We start from the raw sequence: 17,867 nt of genomic DNA on the forward strand, positions 1-17,867 counted from the left end.
GTTGTATGGTGTGTTCTTCTTTTGCAGAGGAAGGCATCAATCACGAGTGCAAGCTGTGTAACCAGATGTTTGACTCTCCGGCCAAGCTCCTGTGTCACCTGATCGAGCATAGCTTCGAGGGCATGGGCGGCACCTTCAAGTGTCCCGTCTGCTTCACAGGTGGGGAGGGGGGACAGGTGGAGGGCAGTCAAGGTGCTTCAGTGTCTGACCGACATTAACATACACAAACATAGAGACAATTTGAACACATGATCCACTCGAGCCGCAGGCCCCAACACATTTCTGCCCTTTCACATACATATAATAACATCTCACCCATAAAATAGCAGAGCTGCTAATACACGGACCCTGTTACATTCTTCACCTTTCCACCCTCTCCTTCTCTACTCCTCCATCTCCCTCTGTCTCTCCATACCTTCTACCCTCTACCCCCTCCTGTGGTAAAATACAATCCTCCTCCTGTATTACCTGGATCCTCCTGTATCACATTTCCAGTGGGTAAGAAGTTTACATAAACTAAGTCGACTGTGCCTTTAAATGGCTTGGAAAATTCCAGAAAATGTCATGGCTTTAGAAGCTTCTGATAGGCTAATTGACATAATTTGAGTCAATTGGACGTGTACCCGTGGATGTATTTCAGGGCCGACCTTCAAACTCAGTGCCTCTTTGCTTGACATAATGGGAAAATCAAAAAAAACTTGTAGACCTCCACAAGTCTGCTTCATCCTTGGGAGCAATTTCCAAATGCCTGAAGGTACCATGTTCATCTGTACAAACAATACTAGGCAAGTATAAACACCATGGGACCACGCAGCCGTCATACCGCTCAGGAAGGAGATGCGTTCTGTCTCCTAGAGATGAACGTACTTTGGTGAACAACAGCAAAGGACCTTGTGAATATGCTGGTACAAAAGGTATCTATATCCACAGTAAAACGAGTCCTATATCAACATAACCTGAAAGGCCGCTCAGCAAGGAAGAAGACACTGCTCCAAAACCGCCATAAAAAAGCCAGACTACGGTTTGCAACTGCACATGGGGACAAAGATTGTACTTTTTGGAGAAATGTCCTCTGGTCTGATGAAACAAAAATAGAACTGTTTGGCCATAATGACCATCAATATGTTTGCAGGCAAAAGGGGGAGGCTTGCAAGTCGAAGAACACCAACCCAACCGTGAAGCACAGGGGTGGCAGCATAATGTTGTAGGGGTGCTTTGCTGCAGGAGGGACTGGTGCACTTCACAAAATAGATGGCATCATCAGGCAGGAAAATGATGTGGATACATTGAAGCAACATCTCAAGACATCAGTCAGGAAGTTAAAGCTTGGTCGCAAATGGGTCTTCCAAATGGACAATGCCCCAAGCATACTACCAAAGTTGTAGCAAAATGTCTTTAAGGACAACAAAGTCAAGGTATTGGAGTGGCCATCACAAAGCCCTGACCTCAATCCCATATAACATTTGAGGGCAGAACTGAAAAAGTGTGTGCGAGCAAGGAGGCCTACAAACCTGACTCCGTTACACCAGCTCTGTCAGGAGGAATGGGCCAAAATTCACCCAACTTATTGTGAGAAGCTTGTGGAAGGCTACTCTAAACATTTGACCCAAGTTAAACAATTTAAAGGCAATGCTACCAAATACTAATTGAGTGTATGTAAACTTCTGACCCACTGGGAATGTGAGGAAAGAAATAAAAGCTGAAATTAATCACTCTCTACTAATATTCTGACATTTCACATTCTTAAAATAAAGTGGTGATCCTAACTGACCTAAAACAGGGATTTTTTACTCTGATTAAATGTCAGGAATTGTGAAAAACTGAGTTTAAATGTATTTGGCTAAGGCGTATTTAAACTTCCAACTTCAACTGTAAATCCATATAGTAAAGAATTACCTAAATAGGAAAAAACTCACTCCACACATCAGAGTCAGGGTGCGAGATAGTGAAAATATTATGATAAATACCCAAGCTGCAGTTGACCGAGCAGAGCCAGTCCACAGAGGTCAACTCTGTGCTTCTGAGTAGGAGAACTCCGGTCCTTCAAGAGTCCTGCCGTGCTGATGGGAACGTTAATTAGAGCTGATTTACCCATGGTGCAACCTGGTCAGACGTCCCCCCTGAGTGGCTGAGACACACACAGTCCACTCTTTTCAGTCACAGTCACAGCCACAGAGTTAAGCACAGGGCCAAGGCCGGCCAGGCGTAGCACAGAGACTAGCCCAGCCACTATCAGCTTGATAATGGCACATGCACAGTCACAGGGCTGGACAGGTGCAACACAGAGACTAGCCCAGCCACTATCAGCTTGATAATGGCACATGCACAGTCACAGGGCTTGACAGGTGTAACACTGAGACTAGCCGAGACTAGCAGGCCGAGCAGAATGGCTCAAGGTCCTTCAGGCTTGGCCGTGGTCCCCTGTGTCTGCTGTGCCCCAGATCATAAAGGCCCTGAGAGGTCAGAGAATAAAGAGCAGTTTGAAAGAGGAGGGCAGCTAATCCTCTGTGGCCGTCCGGATGGTTTAGGGGCCCGCTGTACGTGTCCTCAGAGTTAAGCAGCCAGGGCTCTACAGGCAGCAGGCTGAAAGTCACATTGGACCTCCGGCTCCCCTCTAAGAATCAGAAATATTATTTCCACTGAAATACAGATATGGTTGACCGCAGCTGAGATGCCATTTTGTGTCCTTCTTTATCCATTGTCATCTTTCTGTTTGTCTTTCAGTATTTTTTTGTTGTCTGTTTTTAGTTTCTCTCTATCTATCTGTTTCTCTAGTAATTGGACATCCCAATCCCTCCCTGTCTGTCTAAGAATCTACCTGTTTGTCTGTCTGCATCAGAAGACTTACTGTAAGCTCAGACCATGTAGCAGCCGCCCTTCTCTCTCTCTCTCTCTCTCTGTTCCTCTCAGTAGATGTGTGTCCCCCTTCCCCCACAGGTACACAGCACTCTTTTAAAGTTTAACTCTATTCCTGTGCGGGTTATGAATAAATTAGGGGTGCTGCTCCTTTGGGGAGGGTTAATAATTCAGACTTTCCACACACACAGCAAACTTAAGTTTACTGAAACAAAACAGAAGAAAAAAAACAAAGGTTTGAAAATTAAAAAAACAGGAATGGAGGATAATTTATTGATAAATATCACAAGGTTTGTAGGGGATAGTGTAGTCTGCTTGCTGTCTCCCCCATCTCTCTATCTCTCCTCTCATTCCCGTAACGACTCTGATGGAGCTTCATCCACTAATGCTCATGTGAGAGGGGTCCTTTTCCCTTTATTTGTATTGACGCTGTTGAAGTTGTTGTTTTAGTTGAACTAGTATGACTTTGTCTCTAGCCTCAGGATTTGCAATCAGGGAGAGTGAGACTTGAAACCTTTCCCTTTTCCCTCGCATAATTGTATTCAAAAATCTAGTTCTCTAGCTAGCATAACTTATCACCAGTCTGACCAATCATCTAACCTATCCTCCTACTTCTCCCCTCCCCCAGCCTTTGTCCAGGCCAATAAGCTGCAGCAGCACATCTTTGCCGTCCACGGTCAGGAGGACAAGATCTACGACTGCTCCCAGTGTCCACAGAAGTTCTTCTTCCAGACTGAGCTCCAGGTCAGTACACTAACACTCATTTCAAAACAACAGAGTGATGGCATCTCTCAGTACCATACAGCATCTTTTGCTGGCCAATATAATCCAAAATCATAAGATATGACTTCAATATGAATTGCTTCTAATGGACTCCTGAGTATCTTAGCAGAATTTTTGATAAACCAATATTTTTGTCCACCTCAGTTTATGGTCTTCACTACCAGGATTCAATTCCAGTCTTAAACAGGCTGTTATGACAGGGTATAGTTAAATGTCTTCTGTGGAATGATTGATAATTAATAAGGAAATTATCAGCAGAGTAAATGAGTAGCTTCCTTATGGGCAGTAACGGTTAGACTCCAGTCCATTGAGCTAATCAATCAGCTCTCCTGCTGGGCTCTCTGGTGCGCACACACACACACACACACACACACACACACACACACACACACACACACACACACACACACATACTACCCCTGACACAAGCACACACACTCCTCCTCTCATTCATACATACTCTTACAGGAATCCATTTGATTATCATAGTGAGAGGCCATCATTTAACTGGGCTACCGCTACCACATACACAACCAAAAGTATGTGGACACCTGCTTGTCGAACATCTCATTCCAATATCATGGGCATTAATATGGAGTTGGTCCCCCCGTTGCTGCTATAAAGCCTCCACTCTTCTGGGAAGGTTTTCCGCTGGATGCTGGAATATTGCTGTGGGGACTTGCTTCCATTCAGCCACGAGCATTAGTGAGGTTGGACACTGATGTTGGGCGTTTAGGCCTGGCTCGCATTCGCCGTTCCAATTCATCACAAAGGTGTTGGATGGGGTTGAGGTCTGTGCAGGCCAGTCAAGTTCTTCCACACCAATCTCAACAAATCATTTCTGTATGGACCTCGCTTTACGCAAAGGGGCATTGTCATGCTGAAACAGGAAAGGGCCTTCCCCAAACTGTTGCCACAAAGTTGGAAGCACAGAATAGTCTAGAATGTCACTGTATGCTGTAGCATTAAGATTTCCCTTCACTGGAACTAAGAGGCCTAGTCCAAACCATGGATAACAGACCCAGACAATAATTCCTCCTCCACCAAACTTTACATTTGGCATTATACATTCGGGCAGGCAGCATTCTCCTGGCATCTGTCAAACCCAGATTTGTCTGTCAGACTGCCAGATGGTGAAACGTGATTCATCACTCCAGAGAACACGTTTTCACTGCTCCAGAGTCCAATGGTGGTGAGCTTTACACCACTCTAGCTGATGCTTGGCATTGCGCATGGTGATCTTAAGCTTGTGTGCGATTGCTCAGCCATGAAACCCATTTCATGAATCTCCAGACGAACAGTTCTTGTGCTGACATTGCTTCTAGAGGCAGTTTGGAACTTGATCGGTGCTTCAGCACTTGGCAGTCCTGTTCTGTGAGCTTGTGTGGCCTACCATTTCGCGGCTGAACCATTGTTGCTTCTAGACGTTTGGTGACACATGGTGCCACGTTGAACGTCTCTGAGCTCTTCAGCAAGACCATTCTACTGCCAATGTGTTGCTATGGAGATTGCATGGCTGTGTGCTCAATTTTATACACCTGTCAGCAAAGGGTATGTCTGAAATAGCCGAATCCATTAATTTGAAGGGGAGTCCACATACTTTTGTATATATAGTGTACTACTTGTAGTACGACCACACCTACATATACTTATACACACTGTTTTAACCACTGAAGACGCTGACACACTGTACATGTACATGCAGACGCAAAGACATGTGGATCTAGCCACCCCTTCCCTCCACCAGGTTTACTTTCCTCCATCCGTCCACTCCTCCCTCCCTGTCTCCCCCCACCCTGTCCTGGCAGGGTTCAGGCTGGGTCGGGTCATTAGGGTCCAGACAGATCGTGGAGGGCCAGGCTCTGTATAACTCACTCCAGAGTGGGTCCAGTGGGCAGCTGGGATCAGTGTTATTCTGCCCTGCCCCTGGCTGGATCCATCATCCTGAGGTATCGGTCTAGTGCTACCAAAAACCCTCCCTCTCCCCCTCTCTTCCTCATGTGTTCTCCCTCCTTCTCTCCCTCGTCCTCATGTGTTCTCCCTCCTTCTCTCCCTCTTGTCCTCATGTGTTCTCCCTCCTTCTCTCCCTCTTGTCCTCATGTGTTCTCCCTCCTTCTCTCCCTCTTGTCCTCATGTGTTCTCCCTCCCTCTCTCCCTCTTTTTCTCATGTGTTCTCCCTCCCTCTCTCCCTCTTGTCCTCATGTGTTCTCCCTCCCTCTCTCCCTCTTTTTCTCATGTGTTCTCCCTCCCTCTCTCCCTCTTGTCCTCATGTGTTCTCCCTCCCTCTCTCCCTCTCTTGCTCATGTGTTCTCCCTCCCTCTCTCCCTCTTGTCCTCATGTGTTCTCACCTTCCTCTCTCCCTCTTGTCCTCATGTGTTCTCCCTCCTTCTCTCCCTCTTGTCCTCATGTGTTCTCCCTCCCTCTCTCCCTCTTGTCCTCATGTGTTCTCCCTCCCTCTCTCCCTCTTTTTTGCATGTGTTCTCCCTCCTTCGCCCTCTCTTCCTCATGTGTTCTCTCTCCCTCTCTCCCTATTTTTCTCATGTGTTCTCCCTCCCTCTCTCCCTATTTTTCTCATGTGTTCTCCCTCCCTCTCTCCCTCTTGTCCTCACGTGTTCTCCCTCCCTCCCTCCCTCCCTCCCTCCCTCCCTCCCTCCCTCCCTCTTTTTCTCATGTGTTCTCCCTCCCTCTCTCCCTCTTGTCCTCATGTGTTCTCCCTCCTTCCCTCCCTCTCTCCCTCTTTTTCTCATGTGTTCTCCCTCCCTCTCTCCCTCTTGTCCTCATGTGTTCTCCCTCCCTCTCCACTCTGGTAGTTGGTAGAGGAGTGGGTGGGTATGCTAGCCCTAGGAGTGAGCTGCCTGTGAGCATAATGGACAAATAATATCCATGGCTCCATTTGGGGCTGTAACCTAAATCTCCTGACCATCCCACAGAGCCCCCCCCCCCCCTCCTCTAGCCCCGGACCCGGCCCCCCCACCCTGACGTGACAGTGATGTAGGGCTGATGGGGGTGGGCATATGGCCAGTCAGTCCATTTAGCAGCAGGAGGAGCGCTGAAACCTGTCTGTCACTGTCTGCCTCACTCCGATTCCGGGCGACCGAGAGATAAACACCAACTGATCGCACAGTGTGGCATGGCCCCATCTCACGTCTCTCCACTTTTCCACACTCCTCCATTTTTCCTCAATTCATTCCATCCTATATGGCCACACCTCTCCCTCCTGACCGGGTCATGCTGTCTAAAAGAGGTGATGTTCCTCTCTGAGCTCGTCTAGGTAGGACCACTCGCTCCATCACCAAGCTATAGGAACGCCACACTCACATGGCCACAGCAGCATCCTCTGATGGGCTTGATTGTGTGTCCTTCTTCACTTTTACTGGCCCTGTTCCATGTTTGGACATTGCCTCACCCATCCCGCCCACAAGCTCCCCAGCCCACCCCTGTGCTTTGCTCCAGGAGGAACAGTTGGGGATATGCAGTGGTCTGAGTGCGGAGATGAACTGGGCTGGTCGTGGAGGTTAGTGGTGGGGCTGGTTGTTTGGGTGTTTGTGTTAATGAGGTCTGAATGGATGGAGGATGGAGGAGGCGGCCTGACCTGTCTGGGCTGTGCCCTGCTCGGGGCTCCCTACCCCAGCCCTCTGAGGGCCCAGGCAGGGCCACCCTCCGTTAATCTTTCAGCTGTCCCTTGGGCCTGTGGGGGGACACGTCACTGCATCATTCCTTCTCCCTCATGGCCACCTACTCCACGCTCCTCACTTTTCAAAACTCTCTCTCATGCCCCCTCACTCTCTCGCTTTCTCTCTCTCCTTGTCCCATATGTACCAGCCCCCATTCATATTTTAGCCCATCTCAGCTCCTCTCGTCTCTTCTCTCCTCATCTGTGCCTCTCCCCAATGCCCCATAAATAGTGCAGACGTAAGCTGGTAAATAAGTGATGCTTCGCCCCTGATCAGCGCTGTTAGACCCAGCCTGCCGGATCTGGATTCCTTTACTGGAAACTTCAGAGACTTGGATGTTTTTTGTGTGTTGTTGTTTGTCTCCCCCAGGTGCCGCAGAGTGCCCCCCCCACCCCACACTCACCAACCCTCACCCCTCCGTGGTCTGCTGTCATTCGCTGACAGCATGGCTGATCTTTACACTATTTAATTTAACCCTCGAGGGAGGGGGGGGGGGGGGGGGGCGCCACCCAGCACTCCCCCTCTGTTCGCATGTGTGTACACTATTTCCTTTAGCACTAGTAAATATTTAACTCCAGTCAGCAGTTTGGAATGAGAGGAGGGAGGGGTCTCTGTCCCCCGGCTTGTTTGTTTTTTGATTCCTCCTCCTCCCTCCCTCTACATCCAGAAAGTGTTGAATATTGGAGGGCAGCGCATTCTCATCCACAGCTATGCTGCTATGACAGTACTGTAGGAGCTGGGGTTTGGGTCTTAGAGCAGAGATACAGAGAGCCGGGAACATTGGCTGCAGCGTTTACACAGGCAGTCCAATTCTGATCTTTTTCTCACTAATTGGTCTTTTGACCAGTCATATCAGATCTTTTCACATCAGATCATTTTCAGAGCTAATCCGATTGGTCAGAAGACCAATTAGTGAAAGAAAGATCCAAATTGTAAATGCAGCCATGGAGGCACACCACTAACATACAGTGTGTGATCTGTGTCTGCTGTGTTTGATTGGACAAGTAGTGCACTAAGCAGTGTCTTTGTTAGCCTCATGTACATTCACGTTAGCAAAGGTATTGCCTTAGTTAGTCCTTGTCTATGTTCTCTGCTGTAGCTATGCTACGGTGTGTGAATATTGTAGTGTTTGTCTGTGTGTGTGTGTGTGTGTGTGTGTGTGTGTGTGTGTGTGTGTGTGTGTGTGTGTGTGTGTATGTGTGTGTGTGTGTGTGTGTGTGTGTGTGTGTGTGTGTGTGTGTGTGTGTGTGTATATGTGTATGTGTGTGTGTGTGTGTGTGTGTGTGTGTGTGTGGGTTACTGGGGAGTTCTTAGTTTGCTCATTATGGCGTGCCACGGTGTGGCGGCAGGATTTGATCTAGGTGTCCCAGTGACAGTCTCTGGTTGTGTCCCCGCTGCCCCACTGTGCAGAGTGGCGCTCCATGTTATTAGAATGGGGACCAAGAGATCTCTCTGCAGACCTCCCCACCCCAGCCCCCCGCCCCTTCCCAAAACCTCCTTACAAAATCATGGCCAGCTCAGAGCGTTGCAGTCTGGGGACTGCATGCACCACATGCAGGATGCATACAGCTGTCTGGCATACCTGGGTCTGTTTGAGCTGCACCACAGAACACTATGGTCCATTGTGGTAGCCTACACGGCTCTAGTTGTCAGGCAGTGGTGTGAAGCTGTGGTCACGGTATCAATGGTGTAGTCTTACACAGCTCGATAAACATATTGTACAAAAACGACACTTGAGATGAGAACCAGGATTTTGGTTCAGTCTTTGTGTATAGCATAGCAAATGTATCAACTTCTGAGGAGATGGAGCGTGGAACATACTAGAGGTTGACCGATTAATCGGAATGGCCGATTAATTAGGGCCGATTTCAAGTCTTCATAACAATCGGAAATCTGTATTTTTGGAAGCCGATTTGCCGATTTTTTTATGTATATATTTTTTTACACCTTTATTTAATCTGTATTTAACTAGGCAAGTCAGTTAAGAACACATTCTTATTTTCAATGACGGCCTAGGAACGGTGGGTTAACTGCCTCGTTCAGGGGCAGAAAGACAGATTTTCACCTTGTCAGCTCGGGGGATCCAATCTTGCAACCTTACAGTTAACTAGTCCAACGCAATAACGACCTGCCTCTCTCTCGTTGCACTCCACAAGGAGACTGCCTGTTACGCAAATGCAGTAAGCCAAGGTAAGTTGCTAGCTAGCATTAAACTTATCTTATAAAAAACAATCTATCATAATCACTAGTTAACTACACATGGTTGATGATATTACTAGATATTATCTAGCGTGTCCTGTGTTGCATATAATCTGACTGAGCATACAAGCATACAAGTATCTAAGTAACTGACTGAGCAGTGGTAGGCAGAAGCAGGCGCGTAAACATTCATTCAAACAGCACTTTCGTGCGTTTTGCCAGCAGCTCTTCGTTGTGCGTCAAGCATTGCGCTGTTAATGACTTCAAACCTATCAACTCCCGAGATGAGGCTTGTGTAACCGAAGTGAAATGGCTGGCTAGTTAGCGCGCGCTAATAGAGTTTCAAACTTCACTCGCTCTGAGCCTTGGGGTGGTTGTTTCCCTTGCTCTGCATGGGTACCGCTTCGATGTGGTGGCTGTTGTCGTTGTGTTGCTGTTTCGAGCCCAGGGAGGAGCGAGGAGAGGGACGGAAGCTATACTGTTACACTGGCAATACTAAAGTGCCTATAAGAACATCCAATAGTCAAAGGTTAATGAAATCCAAATGGTATAGAGAGAAATAGTCCTATAATAACTACAACCTAAAACTTCTTACCTGGGAATATTAAAGATGTTAAAAGGAACCACCAGCTTTCATATGTTCTCATGTTTTGAGCAAGGAACTAAAATGTTAGCTTTCTTACATAGCACATGTTGCACTTTTACTTTCTTCTCCAACACTTTGTTTTTGCATTATTTAAACCAAGTTGAACATGTTGCATTATCGACTTGAGGCTAAATAGATTTTATTGATGTATTATATTAAGTTAAAATAAGTGTTAATTCAGTATTGTTGTAATTGTCATTATTACAAATACATTTTATTTTTTAATCATCCGATTAATCGTTATCGGCTTTTTGGTCCTCCAATAATCGGTATCGGCCTTTTGGTCCTCCAATAATCGGTATCGGCGTTGAAAAATCATAATCTGTCGACCTCTAGAACATACTATGGTCCCTCACTACCTCAGCCCCATGACCTGTTTAAGTTGTTCACCTGTTTTTCTGTGTTTTGTTTTCGTTCTCATCCTGCACTGCGAAAGAAACTCAGACAAATTTGAGTGTGGTGAATTCAAATGAAAAACGCTCTACATGGGGTAAGCTAATCTTCTGAGAAAATCAAGACATTCACATCCTGTCATCTTACCATGTTGTGTGTGCACGTTATTTCCTACAAGTCTCTGAAAGGGGCAATGACACCCTGTATAATACCCACACACACATTCCCCATAGAGATTCTGTCACAAACCTTCCCCTCGTGAAATTACCCTCCCTAAGTGACAGTGTGGAATGAAGAGAGAAGGAGGGAGGCCATGGCTGCCCTGACTCCCAGAGAGATGAGGTGTCTGGGAGAAATTGGGGGCCAGCGTGGAGGTGGGAGAGGAACCCTGGGACAAAGAGGAGGAAAGATCCACAGGGATAGTCAGCTATTCTATGTCTCTGTTCTTCACTCTCCATCCTTTCCCTTTATCTGTCTGTTGCATTCCATTATATGTATACTATCAAACACATAGAGCTGGAGAGGGAGATGGAGGGAGAGGGGAAGGAAAGAAAGAGCGAGAGATGGAGAGAGAGGGGAAGGGAAGAAAGAGAGAGAGATGGAGAGGGAGATGGAGGGAGAGGGGAAGGGAAGAAAGAGAGAGAGATGGAGAGAGAGAGGAAGGGAGAGGGGAAGGAAAGAAAGAGAGAGAGAGGAAGGGAAGAAAGAGAGAGAGAGATGGAGAGGGAGATGGAGGGAGGGGAAGGGAAGAAAGAGAGAGAGAGATGGAGAGAGAGAGGAAGGGAAGGGGGGCAGTTCTCTCTTCCTGGACCCTGTCTCTGTTTCAGTGTGTCTGCCTCCACAGAGCAAAGCGACGTCCCTAGTCAGATATAACAGTTTAAAATAATCAAATCAAATTTTATTTGTCACATGCGCCGAATACAACAGGTTACAACACCTTACAATTAAATGCTTACTGCTTATATGCTTACTTACATAACCAACAATGCAGTTTTAAGAAAAATAAGAGTTAAATGTTTTTAACTAAATAAACTAAAGTAAAAAATAAAAGAGCAACAATAAAATAACAAGGCTTTTACATGTGGTAGTGGTACAGAGTCAATGTGCGGGGGTGCAGGTTAGTAATGAGGCTATATACATGTGGTAGTGGTACAGAGTCAATGTGCGGGGGTACAGGTTAGTAATGAGGCTATATACATGTGGTAGTGGTACAGAGTCAATGTGCTGGGGTACAGGTTAGTAATGAGGCTATATACATGTGGTAGTGGTACAGAGTCAATGTGCGGGGGTACAGGTTAGTAATGAGGCTATATACATGTGGTAGTGGTACAGAGTCAATGTGCGGGGGTACAGGTTAGTAATGAGGCTATATACATGTGGTAGTGGTACAGAGTCAATGTGCTGGGGTACAGGTTAGTAATGAGGCTATATACATGTGGTAGTGGTACAGACCAGTCCAGATCATTGAGGTAATATGTACAGCTGAGATGTGTTGTTGCGGTACAGGACAAGCGCTGCGTGCTGTGGTTCCACTCGTTGCCAAAACAGGACTGTCATGGCTTTGACAGTGACATATGAGCTGGGGGTATTGTCTATGAGTGGGTTCTCCTGGCACTGAACAGTGTAGAGACGTGGTTGCACTGTGATCTGATCAACCACAGTAGAGATGTGGGCTCGATCACTAGATCAACGTCATACATCACACCACTCACCACACTGAGGGTGTGGTAACGACATGGAGGTGATACTCTATGTGGGGTCTCTGTCTTTCTCTCTCACTTGGTCTGTCTGTCTCTCATTCTCTCTCTTTTCCTCTTTCTCTCTCTCCATCATAGAGAACACACAGGACGGGGTCTTTTACACCCTGATGTTCTCCATTCAGCAGCTGGAGGCTGACACAAACACACTATAAATCACACACCACTGACAGCTCTACTAGGGAGAGAAGCTCACAGTCACACCATCAAACCTCCTCTTGAATATTCCCATCCCTTTCTCTTTCGCTCTACTCCTGTCTCTCTCTCCATTTCCCTCTCTCTCTCTCTTCCCTCTGGGTGGTCATTTTGTTGTGACACCACAAAGCGCAGCCGACTACATCAAACCCCTCCACTCACCTCTCTCTATATGCTTTGTTCGCTGCTCTTACCTTTTTTTGTTTTTTTGTTTAGGGTGCGTTGTAATCAAATAAGCAGGGTCCCCGGGGACCTGTGGGGATTGGGTGTGTTATGACAGTGACACGGAAAGGGAATGGGAGTGTGCTCTGGTGATCTGGCCCGGAAGAGCGAATGGGAGAGCAGCGCTGCATGTCTCTCTGTACTCTGTCACCCATGGCACAGTCCGTCTGGGGCCCCTGAGCTCATCTGGCCCTCAACACTCCTCTACGCCCCATAGAGTCTGTACGGATCTCACTGCTGTGCCTCAGGCCCCCTCTCTGTTCTCTCTCTGGGTGTGCACGTGCATAGTATGTGAGTGCACATGTTTATATCATATTGTATATAGCTAACCCCATGTTATATTCCACAGGATATACTTACACCACTTTGTGTCCCATTCTATAGTTGGAACAGGATGTCTTGGTAGGTGTGTTATTGTGTGATATAGGGAAGATGAGGGACTGAACCCCATAGCTGTAAGGCCAAGGAGGGATTCATTAGTTACACCAGCTGTATCAGGACAGGACCTGTAATACTGTATATCTACAGCCATTTCAGTGAGTGTGTGTTATGTTTAAATAAGTCTAACCAGGTTAGTGTGTTTCTGTGCGGTTGTGTGTTATGGCTAGCCAGTTCTATGGGTTTGTGTGCGTGTGAGTCTTTTGGATGTGTTAATGTCTCTGAGTCTGAGCTTGGCTTAGCAACAGGGGAGGGGAAGTCCCTCTTGGGTGAGAGGGTGGGAGCCGGCAGGATCATGACGAAACAGTACATGGCTGGAGAACGGGCACATTTATTTGGTGGGGTGGTGGGGTTAGGGGAAGGAAAGAGGGAGTGCGGGGGGGTTATTTGTAGCGCACTCCCCAGTGAGTTTCCTGTCTCTCGGAGGTGAAAACCTGGGAACATATGAAGCTTTAAGACAGCCCATCTGTTAGTCTCCGGCCCTTGGAAGACTGTCAACGGTCTAAAAATAAGCCACACTAAAGTGAACCAGGCGGCAAAGGTGATTTTTCATTTTGTGTTAAAAACAGAGCAGAGCAGAGAGGGACATGCTAGCGCCAAAAGCAGTATTTCCTCTTCCTGTGGCTGTTTGAGATCGGGCCATATAGGCTAATCAGAGTATGCTAGACTTGCTCAGCGATGCTACTACAGTAGATCATGTCGGTATGTTATATCACCACAGACAAGATTTAACGCCCTAGCTGTTCAAGTGTTCCCAAATAGTGGACACGTCTGTTAAGGCTGCTGCTATTCTGCAAAAGCAAAAAAATTGGTGTGAAAGTTGTTGTTCTAGTACATTGATGTGCAGAGCAGAGGACTGTTTGTTAGAGGATTCCTGGTGAACTGACATGTTTAAGTCTCACCACCCCTGCCTGCTCCCCAGAGGACTGTGTTTGTTAGAGGATTCCTGGTGAACTGACATGTTTAAGTCTCACCACCCCTGCCTGCTCCCCAGAGGATGCCACAGAGCCTGGAGCCGTGAGGTGCCGGGGGGCCAGGGGGCCCTGCGGCGGCGCCTCAGACGCCTGATTGAAAGTGACATGATGGCAGCTCTGTCTAGGTCCTCGCGCGTTGTAACACAGTTAATAAAGTGTGTGTGTTGGAAACGTAGATTTCATTTTCCTTTATCTTTATCTCCTGCCTCCCCTCTCGCTCCCCCTCTGCTCTCCCCTTTCCCTCCTCCCTCTTCCTCCCCCCAGTGTGTGCAGCAGTCTCACAGTCTCTGCATTAGTAATGCGACTGGGCCATATTTCCCATGAGCCCACAGCTCGGCAGGATTTAGCCTCTCTTTTATAACCAGTTTAGGAAAACAATGACAGCCTAGATATTGACTGAGCAGTGAGGGGCTGTTCTGCCCACTGCACAGCCTGCCTGTGTAGAGGGGCGCTGTTCCATCCATCACACAGTGTCCCCCTGCTACACTGTGACATGCAAGCATGCTCTCTCTGTTTAGTTTGATGGTACAATACAAAGGAATAACACTGTCTGTGATGTTCTACCTTTGTTAGTACAGTGGTTATCTTGTCGACTTGATGTCTTTTGTCTTGGCAGTGAGGGAGTTGAAATGTGATGTTTTCTATTTAGATATGTGTAATGTGGAGTTGTTAGCCATTGATGTTGTGCAGTCTGATGGGAGGAGGAGGTTGTTTCAGGATCAACTCTTTGCTAGTTCTTCAGGTTGAAGGGGTGTAATAGTAATAGTGTTTGTCAGGTATTGGGTGATGTGTGTGTTCTCTGTCCGATGACAGGGTGTGTTTGTGGTCTCAGTCTCCGGTCTCCTCCTGCTTAAAGAGTGAAAGCAGAGCCCTCGATCTCCTCATCCTGGAGAATATATCAATTATAGCTGCATAGGACTGATGTCACACTGAGAGTCATTATCAGATTCAGAGACACACACCATTCGCCCCATCGATCGCATACGGCTTGATCAATACCCCAGCCCCTGACGACGCTCTCAAATGAAGAGAGCTGAGACTAGCATCACAGTGTGTATGACTGTCTGTGTGTGTTCACACTGATTAACACATTTAACAAGAGCTACTTTTCCATTACACCAACCCAATATTGCAGGCTCTAATGTGTGTGTGTGTGTGTGTGTGTGTGTGTGTGTGTGTGTGTGTGCGTGCGTGCGTGCGTGCATGGGTTCTCTTCTAGTTTGAGTTGTATGGTAAATATCCATCCTGTGGAATGTGCAGCAGTGTAGGTGAGGGTGTTTGTGCGGCTCCTTCCTCCTCTCCTCTCCTCCCCCTATCTGTGCTGTTTCCATCAGGCCGCTGCAGTGCTGGTGTAACCCAGGACCCCAGGGACTCAGGGAGCAGCCACTGCCTCTCAATCCCCTCTTTCTGCAAATCAATACACACCAACAAAACCCTGGAAACCTGGGGGAAAACATGCACGCACACACACTCCCTCTCTCTCTCTCCCTCTCTAACACACACATACACAAACACATTCACGCACAAAGATGGGGCAAGGCTACGTCCCAAAAATGATATTTTCTGTCACATAAGGAGACAGTAGACTCAAAGGAAGCACACATGAAACTGACATATGCCTATACATGATGATGATGAAATCAAGATCTAATATTCTGTTTTGTGTAAAATGTTCTGCCTCTCTTCTGGCTGGAACTCTCCTGTCTGCTGTGGCCTGAGAAACAAGAGAAGCAGGCAGATGGAGAGCCAATCCTGACCTCTGCTGGAGGGTTGTGGAACTGCAGGTGTCGTGGATCAGAGAGAGAGAGAAGTGGTTTTCTCTCATAATGGGGTCAGTGGCTCCCAGTGAGAGACGGCTCCTCGCTGAAGAGCCCTCGGTGTGCTCGTTCCCACTCGCATACGCAGGGGAGGGGTGCAGGAAAAGAGGGAGATGGAGAGAATGAGCGAGAGACAGAAAGAGGAAAAGAAAGACTGACCCTGAATGGCTGCAATCAGCCAGTCTAGAGCTTTAAGACCCAGGCGCTTGGCCTCCTCTGCTGAACTAGTGCAGCCTGGCTCTGCCAACAGTCGTGTGCAAAATATGTGCACCAAGATAAGGCCCAAAGAATAAGTATTTATCAACGGAAAACCATGTTTAATCCTTCAGATTTTTTCCCCTTTCCTTTTTTCATAGTGGTGCACAGAACCATGGGCCTATCTGTGAGAGATTAATCTTGGAAAGCAGCTTTTAGCGGGAAGAGGGGGATGATTGCTGAGCTTTCCCTGGGAATTGGGTTTATAGTCCCGGGGAGAGCGCAGACGAACCAGCCATCCTACCAGAATTCTCCCTAACACAGGCCTCTGGGAGCCCCATATCTGCTGTGATTGATAGTTTAACTCTTCACATCTATTTGATCTGGTATGAAGTTATATACCCTCTGGTTGAGGTGTGCAGAGAAACCAGGCTCCTGCAGTTGTTGATGGTGGTGTCGTGGATGTAATTTTGATAAAGGTGTTTTGTGTGTTATTATGAATTCATGTGTTGCGCTCAAGTGCTGTTAGAATGTGGGCCTCATAAGGTATTGATATGGTGTTTTCAAATATTTATAAGAATATCAAAAGGGATGCGAGCCTCATAAATCTGAATAAACAAATCATTGTTTCATGTTGCCATGGATAAGGAAGACCGCAAAGCAAAGACACAATGAATATAATATGACGTTTGGGTTTATCTGAAGCTCGATATATGATATATAATGGGTGTGTGTGGGTAGAGCAGGTAGTCCGTGTTACAGGAGGCTAGGGTCCTCTGATGGACACACAGACATGACTGTTGTGTATAAAGAGAGGTGTAGGGATGTGGGGTAGGTGGCTGTGGGGGCTCGGAGGTGTGGGCACGTAGCTTATTATTTCTCTCCTCATGTGTTCTCCTCTCTTCCCTTCCAGAACCACACACTGAGCCAGCACGCGCAGTGAGACTGGGCCCGGCAGGACTCCTGGCTCAGCCCAGAACCCCGACCCAGGCCCGGTGGGGGAGGACCATTTCAACATCACAGCCAATCAAAGTGTCATTTGCTACTCACATGTAAAACTCTAACGATTCCGCCACCAGGCACAGCTATTACGAGCAGTGGGGAATGAATATTAATGGGATATGCTATTAAAAAAGAAAAGGATATTTAAAAAAAAAGGAGATGGAGAGAAAAGGTATTGTACGTGCAGTATTTTTTATCGTCCCTGCTACCCGGTTGTGCGTTTTTTTTAACAAAAGAAAAAATTGTACAAAAAAGAAACGCCCTTTAGTCTCTGATTTTAGTCTCTAGAAATGCATAATTTACCTTGTCCTCTGTTGCTTCTTGTATCAAACTTCATAGGTGCCAATTCTTTTCAATTTGTTTTGCATATGTTTTTACTCTTTCGTTATTGTACCTTTTTATTTCTTGCAGTAAATAGGTACTTGTGCTGTATTGTGATTGTTTGTCGTAATATTTCTGCGTTTTCCTCCTTTTTATGATTATTGTTATATATTTTCTTTTTTGTAATTACAAAATAAAAAGACAAACAAAATAAAGTTAAGAAAAACATAATGGTGTGATTGGATTTTCCAGTCTATGGACCTAATGGTTATTGTAAAAATGAATATCATCAATTTCAGGGCAACTGGATGATGTCTGCTTTTTAAATGTGAATTAACCAGATTGCAATAACTAGTACAGTCAATAAAAAAAATGCTAATAAATCATGAAGAAAA

The 17,867-nt window shown here is 46.7% G+C and overlaps 1 protein-coding gene across 2 annotated transcripts in view; it reads left to right on the forward strand.

The window, feature by feature from the left end:
* Window positions 1-17,867, forward strand: part of LOC110520060 (zinc finger protein 423) — a 146,939-nt gene extending 129,072 nt beyond the window's left edge. For both annotated transcript variants that reach the window (XM_036974568.2, XM_036974573.2), the window contains 3 exons: window positions 28-159; window positions 3,485-3,600; window positions 17,063-17,867. In XM_036974568.2, coding sequence (XP_036830463.1) covers window positions 28-159; window positions 3,485-3,600; window positions 17,063-17,092 — 278 coding nt within the window. In that variant the 3' untranslated portion in view covers window positions 17,093-17,867. The remainder of the gene's footprint in view (window positions 1-27; window positions 160-3,484; window positions 3,601-17,062) is intronic.

The sequence above is a fragment of the Oncorhynchus mykiss genome, chromosome 1 (assembly GCF_057628025.1).
Source record: "Oncorhynchus mykiss isolate SJ-2025 chromosome 1, ASM5762802v1, whole genome shotgun sequence".
NCBI classification, from domain to species: Eukaryota; Metazoa; Chordata; class Actinopteri; order Salmoniformes; family Salmonidae; genus Oncorhynchus; species Oncorhynchus mykiss.